Source organism: Kwoniella dejecticola, chromosome 2, assembly GCF_000512565.2.
Source record: "Kwoniella dejecticola CBS 10117 chromosome 2, complete sequence".
NCBI classification, from domain to species: domain Eukaryota; kingdom Fungi; phylum Basidiomycota; class Tremellomycetes; order Tremellales; family Cryptococcaceae; genus Kwoniella; species Kwoniella dejecticola.
Genome location: NC_089302.1, coordinates 662,210 through 672,194, shown reverse-complemented (window position 1 = coordinate 672,194; position 9,985 = coordinate 662,210). Strand labels below are relative to the sequence as shown.

Below are 9,985 nucleotides of genomic sequence, written 5' to 3'. Positions count from 1 at the left end.
GAGGTGCGTGTGGTGGAGACACATAATACAGTGCGCTTCGCCGAGTATCCCGATGCCGGATCGGGAGTCGATTAGTAGGCTTGGAGCCTGATCAGGTGATGGCCGGTGTATATATTCGTCCTGTAGATGCTATGACAGATGAGTTATTCAATGTGCAATGTGGGCAAGAGGTTATGAAGTAGCATAAATGGTCGGATATTGACATTGTCATTAGGCGCGCCGTCGCTGCGGCCATGACAACACAAACGATGCCTTGAAGCCCGGAGACCCCGTAAACAAGACATGCCTTGTCTGAGTGCGAAGCGTTGCATGCCAGGTCAACCAACTGAACATCTACATGCACCTATTCTACCTTCCAGATCCAGTCACAGATCTACAAACGCACGCAGAGCTACGCCTTCCAATAATCGGTCCACATCCGATGAAATGGTTCCTGTGCAATTTCAGCCGTTGGCATCGCAACCCACGCCTTCGTTCTGGACAGCCCTCAACTCGTACAAGCTGGACAAAGCACGCTTGGATGACAGTGAACAGTGGATATCAGGATGGCTTGAACAGGGAAAATCTATCACAACTCGGAGCAACACTTTAGCTTCTGGTGAAAGTCTCGTGGTGGGCATCGATGGTGCATTCAGTGTCGGCGGCAACGCTTTCGGAGACACGTCCGAAAAGTGAGTCAGGTTGGAGTGAGCCGAGCTAAATGCCCGATCTAGCCGTCCTCCAAACGCGCTCCACGTCTCGGGGATCCTGAAGAACTATAACACTATCGAGGAATTCCGCGAAGGCGAAGGAAAGAAAAGATTGTTCGATGATCTGGCGCATAAGGTAAGCAAAGCCGCCGATAATACCATGTGTGCGAGCTAACAAGTAGCAGATACTCGAGACTTTCGGCACAGATGAACCACTCCTCAATCCGTTCCTCATGGTAACCTTCGCAGATCTGAAGAATTATAGGTATCACTATTGGTTTGCATTCCCAGCTTTTGTAGCAGACCCTGCATGGACTTTTCGTGGGGATGGTCTGGCCGATTTGGCAGAAACGGTGAGAGAGTCCGAGAAGTCCTGCTGCAAATTTCTCCTGATCATCGATATCTTTCAGGAAGTTACGGAGCTCCGAGAACTCGAGACTGAATTGAAGCGACTAGAAGGCCGCGATAGGGACTGCTTTTTGGTTAAGGGGTCTCCAGGTCACCGTTCGATAGCACCTCTTGCAGCTTTCAATCGACTTCACGGCGATGTGCCCTCACCAGAAGTATGTCTCCATGATTAAGGCATTTGCTGATCGTGAACTTAGGTGATCGTTGCCTTTCACGATCCTTCTGCTTCCGCTGTGAACCCAGGCTGGCCCCTGCGAAATATCTTGTATTATCTTCACTCTGTCCATCGAGTCACCGAAATATACGTGATATGTCTGCGCGAAGGCGCAACCTCACGATCTGGCAGACTGCTGCTGTCACCGAGTCGCACTTCCAATTCTCCAATCAGGCCCGTAGCGGTAGGCTGGGAAAGGAATGGCGAAGGTAAACTTGCAAGCAAGGTCGCGGAATTAGGACCGATGATGGACCCGGCTCAGTGAGGCAGACATTTCTCAGGACTCGTCCTCCTTTCATCAGTTTTGATCTGATTGCATTCTTGCAGGCTGGCAAGACAAGCGGTCGACCTGAATCTCAAGTTGATGAAGTGGAGAATCTCGCCCACACTTGACCTCGACAGGATCGCCGGCACCAGATGTCTGCTGCTTGGGGCTGGCACTTTAGGATGTTATGTGGCTAGAAATCTGATGGTGAGTTCCCACTGACATCAATCAAGCTGACCCTGAGTCGCTAACCCGCATCAGGCATGGGGCATTCGAAACATCACCTTCGTGGATTCTTCTACTGTTTCTTTTTCCAATCCAGTTCGACAACCTTTGTTCCGTTTCGAGGATTGTTTGGACGGCGGGCAACCCAAAGCAGCGTGCGCAGCTGCGAGATTGAGAGAGATCTCTCCAGGAGTGGTACGTGTCGATGTCATATCGCCGATCCCACGTTGAATCGGTGGTACACAGAATGCAAACGGGCGACAATTTACGATTCCGATGCCTGGTCATCCAGTAACTCCGTTGGGATTGTCCAATACGCGACGTGATATCGAACAGTTGAAGGAGGTGATTGCAGGACACGACGCCGTCTTCTTGCTGATGGACTCCAGGGAATCACGCTGGCTGCCAACGCTATTAGGTAAAGAACAAGGCAAGATCGTTATAAATGCTGCGTTGGGTTTCGATACCTTCCTCGTGATGCGACATGGCGCAGGTAGAGCTCAGGACCAGGATTTAGGATGTTACTTCTGTAATGACGTGGTTGCCCCAACGGATGTGAGTACCATCCCCACAATCCGTTTCTGACGCTCGTGCAGTCCATATCAGACAGAACTCTCGATCAGATGTGTACGGTAACAAGGCCTGGGGTGGCTCCACTGGCAGCAGCATGTGCCTCGGAAATGCTTGTCACACTATTGCAGCATCCTCTTCGGTATGTCGCACGTGCTCCATATGACATTGCTGACTAGATGAAAGAGTTCACGCCCCCGCTTTCGTGCCGACGCCGCACCATGAGGACACGCAACATCTACCGTTCGGCGGAGTACCGCACCAAATTCGTGGTTTCCTGGGTCAATGGCGCAATTTACTCATCAAAGGTACGGCTTATAATCAGTGTACCGCATGTAGCCCTCCGGTGAGTGCTGCCCGCTGGCTTCTGCGATCGAGTCATTGCTGAGATCACCGGCACTCTGACACTAGGTCTTGGCGGCATATCGTCAGGGAGGAATGGAGTGGCTCTTACAGGTATTCTCAAACGCAGACGTTTTGGAGCATGTGACTGGTCTGGATCAGCTACATGCTGCAAGTGAAAGCTTGGTTGATGATATCGATTGGGTGAGCGATAGTGAAGAGGAACCCTGAACCACTTGCGACAGAACAAGTATGCATTGTGCTTCTGCCACCACAAGCCAATAAACAAGCAGGACAATGGTGAACATATTGAGATCGGACCCTTCACACTACTTGCCGCTCTACACGTACCGCTACAGCAACTCCTTGGGTGGAAGTCATGTCGACCAGACCCTCGGTATCTGAGCTACGCGTCTCTTCTACAATACTTTCTTCCACAGTCGAAGCTCCTTTCCACTCTCCACCGGGTGGACGAGCTATCGTGGAGCCAAGCTTTGGCACAAAGCTCGGGAGTCTGAAGACACATCAGCCAATCTCTACGCCGATCTCAGTAATTACAGACCCACTGTTGATCTTGTTTTCTAAGGGGTTTCGGTAGTCTCGAAGTAATACATGATACCCAACGGCTGTATTCGCCCATCGCTTCGATCGATACACCGAAAAAGAGGAAAAAGATGATTGACAGGAGCGGCGAGAACCATCTGGGTAACACAGTGCCCAGAACCACACGTTCATAGACAAAGGCTTGTGAGGCGGGATACTGAATTACCCTTGAGAAGTTGTAGTGTACCGCAGCCCAGGATTCGTACGGCATTGGATTCGCAATGGCCTTGGCAAGGGAGAATGTACATAAGGGGAGGGCGATTAAGATGTCAACGCTTGCAAGGGCCATAAGGCGGACGTAGTCTCGGCTGTCAAGCCCGCTCTTCGAAGACCGCAAAAGGGTTTGAAATTGAAGTCGTCGTGATAAGAACAGCTTGATAGCCATGGCTTTGCAAGAGAGAAGAGGTTAGCTCGGGGTGTAGAGATCAGAGGTGAATATGTCTCACCTCCATATACCGCAGCAATAAGAGATGTTACGACAGGCCAGAGAGTGACAGCCACGATAGACTGTATGCTAATCCAAGTCGTAGCTTGACAGCCATAACCTTCGAAAATGTCGAATCTGTGCGGCTGCACAGCATAATGCGCAATCATGATGATGATTGGAAACACAATACCCAGAAAAAGGTCCACCATGAGCGCAATCTGTTTTTGTTTTTGACTGAAGGTAACGGTGGTCGACGAAGCAATCATGACCAAGCGACGCGTGATACATAAACTCGAAGCCGTAATGCCGAGCGGTAGACCAATGGAAAGTTTGGCACCTGCAGTCATGTGCATCAGCGGATGATCGGGTGTATATTTGCCCTGTCCTCGCAAATATCACTTACAGATATCGCACCAGATAGGTGCCACGTTTTTGAGGCTATCCCACCATACGATCCCGTTAACAAAGGTGGTGATGTTACCAATTAATAACCACGTGATGAGAAGTAGAGTGCCGGAGTTTCGAGCTCGCCATTGTACAGGTAGGGGCAGAAGCGCAAGTATAATGCTTAAGCCGGCGAAGAGGGTCAAGCTTGCGTCGTGCATGTTGGTATAGAAGATCGCTAGATATGTGCAAGCATTTGGAATGAGCGGGAAGACTACATCTCTAGGTTCTCTTTATATAACCCAGCTCGCCAAACCTCCTCCTCTTCGTCGAGAACGAAGTGCAAGCAGAATAATAACAGAGTTGAGGAGACAGCACGTGGACAAACAAAAGGCTCTTTTGAGTCTGAGATACCCTGACGCAACAAAAGAAGTGGCGGTCCATTTGTCCTCGTCGCGTTATTGTGTACCAACGGGGTACACCAGGAACGACTCTGTCGAAATTTCCGTTTTCGGACGTATCAGAATTGGGTGTAGGTGGAGGTGGAAAGGGCAGCGCTGAAACGAGATAACCTGTTTCAGCATTCGCAAACGTGTCGTATATATGCAAGGCTACTCTACCGTAAAAATTGATGTCACATGAAACGTATCATTCCTGCTCGTAGACAACTACTGTGATAAAGTAGCACTTCCTTTGACGAGCAAGCAAGCAATATCTAAACAAAGGGTGGTTTTCAATGTGGGTGTTGTAACATCTTATGCCTAATGCTGACCAGGCTGCTTCCTGTTCTGAAGTGAATGGTGTTGTCATTCACCACACGCTTCAGGAAATCCGCCTAATCCACACCGAAGCCATGGACGACAGATACAAACCTCAGCCTCGAGTGTCCACTAGTAACCTTGGTGTCGGTCCCCCCCTTGGATCATACAGCGCAGCAGGTGGAACACCGAGTTGGAGAAGTGGTCCCAGCCCTTCGTATGTTTATGTTTGATACGTACATATCATAGTAGCTGATCTTCTGTGCAGGCCCACGCCGCCTATTGGAGGTCTGACTCCAACGACGCCTCTTCCTGCGCCGAACAATGTAGTGCCTCGAGCGCTGACGGAGCGTGAGAGCCAACTTGTCAAGCATCTCAGTCGCTTGCAATTTGTGAGTGCTCAGAGTAGACGTATCTCATGACCCTCTCTGATGACATCACAGTTCTTAGCTACTGCGCCGACTCGATGGATGGGAGGAGAGGATAGCTCTATGAAATCAGTAAGTAGTCGATATCTGACAGCTCTATACCTACCTGCTCAATTCATGGCAGAGTTCCCCATTTCACTCTGGATCGCTCTCGTCGCCTCATCCGAATCTCAATCGCTTTCTCTTGCCAAATGGGGAGCACGTCGCGTGCGTATTTTGGAACGGTTTGTACCATATAACCGGTACCGATATAGGTAAGCTCGTCCCAAGTCCACGGAGTTGGACTAACATCATTCAGTTCGCGCACTGGTGTTCCGCTTTGAGGCATTCTCTCGACCGGTGAGAAATATGAAAAAGTGAGGACCTCTCAGGCCTCGCAAAGACGCCCCTCTGACACGATATATTCCACTTCACAAGGTTCGAGGAAGGCGTTTTCTCCGATCTCAGAAATTTGAAGCCAGGGACCGATGCTTGTCTGGAGGAGCCGAAGTGAGGTTGTTTTCGTCCCCGTATTTGTCGCTGCTGATCTCGTCACAGATCACCGTTTTTGGATTTACTTTTTCGTAATGGTTGCATACGCACCCAAAAAAAAGTGAGTCGTCAATGCGATTTACGGATCTGTGCTTACCATATAACTTCCGCAGCAAAAGGTATGTCTGTCCATCTGGACAAGCCAGTCTGGCATCAACTCACACCGAATTGGGGTTTATCGCTATTTCAGGTATTCTACTGGTGTGTGAAAGCGCGATACGTTGCAGGATAGCCGGATACTGACAATCATCTTAGGTTCTCTGTACCCCATGATCGCTTGTTTCTTGACGCTCTCGAAAGGGATCTCAAAAGGGAGAAGATGGGTCTGGAACCAACAACAATGGTCGTGGGCGAGCCTGCGAGAAGCTTCAGGTACGTAATTTTCCCCGTTGAACGATCGAACGCTCAACGATGCAGCGCAGGTATGACCCCAAACGAAGTCTGTTCGAGCAATTCGCTGGCAAGCAACCGGGAATAGAGGAGTCAATCAATCCAGTGAGCAAGTCAGGCTTCAAAAATTTAGACTCAAATTGACTGATAAACACTCAGGCCATCCGTGATACCAACTCCCACGCAGCGTCTATTTCAGCTACAGGGGCTTCCGGAGACAGTTCAGCCAACAAATCAACCATTGCCAATGATACTGAGCGATATCATCAAGTCTCGGCTCTCGAGCAAGGGTCCAAATTGGTCGATCACCAGCTGTTGACGCATGACGGCGCCGCAAATAGCTACTCTCATCAACCAGCTGGACCCGACATTGATCTACTCGATGGCACTTCAACGGCTAATGCCGTTCTGTTCTCTCGCTCATTACTTAAAGGCAGTCCAGCCTACAAGCAGGGGAGACGTAAATCGTCTCGGGAGAAGAAGAATCGTCAGCAACGCGGTGGAACTGCTACCTCTAATTATGATACGGCAGACGAAGAAAGCGGGTCGGATAGCGACAGAGTCCCCAGATCCGAGTTCTCCTTTCCACTTGGGGGTGACGACATAGCGATGAACAACTCGAGCAACTCAACCTGCCCGGTCCCACCGCCAATCTTTAATGATGTTCGAGCATCGTCTGTGAATCTTGGTATACCCGATGCCCACCAAGCGCCCCACATTCAACAAATTTCTGGTCAATTTTTGTCCTCTGCAAATCCGGTTCCGATGTACAAGTCGCAGAACGAGACATGGGCGCCTGCTGCTCTTTTAGGCACGCCCAGACCCCACGCCCTGGCGAGTACACCACATCCTCCGATTCCATCATCCTCTCAACCCTTACCTCATATGATCGGTCCAGCATTATCAAATCCAGTCGACTCCACTGTACCACTTTCGAAAGGTTTTGGCTGTCCTTTACTCTCGTGCGGCCGTCTTTTCAAGCGCCTTGAGCACTTGAAGAGACATGTCCGAACTCACACGCAAGAACGACCGTACGAATGTACCAGATGCTCGAAACGATTCAGCCGGAGTGATAATCTGACACAACATATCAAAACTCACGAGAAGGCAGATCGAGGGGAACGCCTGAAGACTGAAGCCTCCGAAAGTGCAGAAGATGACATAACCTTGTTATTGGAAGCCGAGGTGGACGCGATGGCCGCGCGAGAGCATCACAAATACCAGAGTGCGAGGCATACATCGTTGAACCTCGATCAAACATACGATTTCAAATTCGGACAATCCGACCAAGTTGTGTCAGGTAAGCCACTCGCGCAGGATCCAAGCCTTTGCTGATATATTCGCGTCGTACAGACCACAGTCCTGCGCGCATTGCTGCTTTACCACCACCTTTTTCGAGCTCAGAAGCATATAGTGGTCACAGTATGACCCACTTGCATCCAGGTCATACTTCACTACTTCGAACAGACTGGGTTTCGCCAGGCAATCCTCCACTGTTGAGCGGCTTCGTGGACAACGCTTCATTCAGCAAGCGTCACAGATCGATGACACCTAATTTGCCCCCGACTGGGCGCACGAATACTGGAGAAGCTCATCTTCCATTTCAACCAACAAATTCATACTTTAATGCTACACGATATCACCCGTACGGCACCTCACAAGCACTGGCAGGATCTCATCATTTCACTAGAGCAGCTTCACTCGACCCCTCCGCCCTTCTCAATCGACCGCTAAGTTATGGCAGTCATGTTACCGAAACAGAAGGCAGATCTGCCTTCTCACAGAGCTTCGAGAGCAACGATGTGATCAACTTGTATGGGCAAGATACTGTACACTCTAGCAGCCAAGATCAAGCATACGCCAAGGAGGACGTCGTACATGACATCGATGGGCCGAACCGGGTTATGTCAGCCCAATGTGGAACCGCGCAGCCGCACAATCAGTAGCAGATTATGTAAGGATTCCAATGGCCTGGTACTATTCTTTATCGTAATTACAGGACATTCGTATACTCTAGTGCTATGAATTAATCATGATCTGAATCAACGTTATGGCTCAAAATCGTCGCAGATTAAGGTGGACTTCATTTCTTCGCTAATAATACTTGTTGATACAGGTTAAAATTGTTGAGCAGTATTTCATGACCTTTGGATCTAAATTATTGCACTGCATGAATAAGATTGTCAGTGATGAGAGGCGACTAGAGAGGTAATTGGAGCACTTACGTAGGGGATCGCGAAAGTCTGCACATACGCTCGTCGGTCAGCGAAATGCCGAAACAAGTGCGTCTGAAACTCACGTTTTTGGTTGTTGTGCACGAAACCAACACGAGTTTTGTACTGTTCTTTGACTCTCTGATCATTGAAAGATCGTCCTTGTCGTTGAGCCCATTTGGCTTCACCGGCATTCCTCGCCTTCATTAGTTCTTGACCCTTACCGAATGCGCCAAGACCACCCGCCACGGGCACTAAAGCGAGAGAAGGATCTGCGAGCCTTTGTCGCAGATGAGCAACCTTAATTGCATTCGCGGACGTCGAGGTGTCACGTTGACTTGCGGGTCGAAGACGCTGAGAATAGTAAACCCTTAGGGAGCGGTGGCCCAGAGTTCGCCCGGAGGGCAGCATGAGCGACAGCCCATCGGAAGCGAGAGCCATCGGCCGTTTTTTTGGCTGTGCTGATGTCAGTCATAATGGTCTTGCGTTGACACTTCTATGGGACTTACTGATTCTGGATCTGTCTGCGGATCATGCGCTTCGGCTATCTCATTGTCTAGATCCTCCCAATCTGACTCCGCTACGACGTCCGGCCCATTGAAATCGTAATAATCCGCTAGCTCCGCCAAGTCCTCATCCGTCTCATATGCTAGTTTACAATGTCCTTTATCCATCATATGTTTTCTGACCGCATCTATGCTGCCAAATTCTCGACCACCGTTCGGACAATAAAGGCACAGATTCCCTATGGCCACTTTCTCGCCTAGATAGGAGAGGAGGCCACTCATATCAAGCAAGAGGTCTCGATCCGGGATGAAGAAGCTATGGGCTTTGGCCATGTGATCGACATTGATATCAATCGTTCTTTGGGTAGCTGAACAGAACAGGCAGTCGGTGGGTTGGATGCGCCGACGAGCTTTAGCTATCCGAGCCGCGAAATCTCGGTCTTCATCGTCCTCGGAATCCGATGTGTCAGATGAGGAAGCAGCATGCGCTTCGACAGGTTGGCTGGACGAAACTTCCACAACGGAAGACATGTGTTGGGGCGGCATATCTTGTCCCACTGCTGAAGAGGACGCCGGTAGAGTTGCCCGAGGTACTGGCAAATGTGCTTCTTTGTCACGGTGCTTCTTTGACTGAACATGAGATCGAAAGGCATTTTCAGACGAGAAATTTTTGCTGACAGATCAGCTCCACTGTTGACGAGTCGGTAACTCACTTGCACGAGGAGCATGATAAGCTCCGAGGATCCGTCCTGACTGCATTCTGTTCTCTTCTCTCCAATACTTTCTCGTTGAATGATTCAGCTGCGACAGGTGGTAGATTGGCCACTCGACGCTTCATGTTGTACCGATGCCAGTCGGTGGAGAAATGGGAACGCTGCTCAGCAGCCGTCTCAAAGGCGACTCTGCAAGATATGCAGGTGAACATGACTGATAGACGAAGATCTCAAGGGGAAGGACTGATTGTAGATGATGGGATGAGTCTGCGCTTGACTTGAAGGGGAATGCGATGATAAATTGTTGACGATGATGACT

At 49.9% G+C, this 9,985-nt stretch overlaps 4 protein-coding genes across 4 annotated transcripts; 2 read left to right on the top strand and 2 right to left on the bottom strand.

Moving 5' to 3' along the window:
• Positions 1-426: 426 nt before the first annotated feature.
• I303_101707 (E1-like protein-activating enzyme Gsa7p/Apg7p) lies at positions 427-2,944 on the top strand (the record flags this gene model as incomplete). Its single annotated transcript, XM_065968399.1, has 11 exons — positions 427-671; positions 714-825; positions 875-1,042; positions 1,100-1,252; positions 1,295-1,572; positions 1,639-1,783; positions 1,838-1,996; positions 2,048-2,360; positions 2,408-2,513; positions 2,558-2,717; positions 2,783-2,944. The coding sequence occupies 11 exons, from the start codon at positions 427-429 to the stop codon at positions 2,942-2,944; spliced, it is 2,001 nt and encodes a 666-aa protein (XP_065824471.1).
• A 93-nt stretch (positions 2,945-3,037) lies between these two features.
• On the bottom strand, positions 3,038-4,348 carry I303_101706 (uncharacterized protein; the record flags this gene model as incomplete). Its single annotated transcript, XM_018405504.1, has 4 exons — positions 3,038-3,227; positions 3,280-3,703; positions 3,763-4,080; positions 4,147-4,348. The coding sequence occupies 4 exons, from the start codon at positions 4,346-4,348 to the stop codon at positions 3,038-3,040; spliced, it is 1,134 nt and encodes a 377-aa protein (XP_018265785.1).
• Positions 4,349-4,980: 632 nt separating this feature from the next.
• Positions 4,981-8,180, top strand: I303_101705 (uncharacterized protein; the record flags this gene model as incomplete). Its single annotated transcript, XM_065968398.1, has 12 exons — positions 4,981-5,102; positions 5,154-5,277; positions 5,329-5,385; positions 5,438-5,567; positions 5,612-5,669; positions 5,731-5,802; positions 5,851-5,905; positions 6,035-6,045; positions 6,100-6,216; positions 6,267-6,339; positions 6,394-7,534; positions 7,588-8,180. The coding sequence occupies 12 exons, from the start codon at positions 4,981-4,983 to the stop codon at positions 8,178-8,180; spliced, it is 2,553 nt and encodes an 850-aa protein (XP_065824470.1).
• A 212-nt stretch (positions 8,181-8,392) lies between these two features.
• I303_101704 (uncharacterized protein) lies at positions 8,393-9,878 on the bottom strand (the record flags this gene model as incomplete). The annotated part of the gene is made up of 5 exons (XM_065968397.1): positions 8,393-8,400; positions 8,460-8,477; positions 8,534-8,903; positions 8,957-9,455; positions 9,667-9,878. The coding sequence occupies 5 exons, from the start codon at positions 9,876-9,878 to the stop codon at positions 8,393-8,395; spliced, it is 1,107 nt and encodes a 368-aa protein (XP_065824469.1).
• Positions 9,879-9,985: the final 107 nt, after the last annotated feature.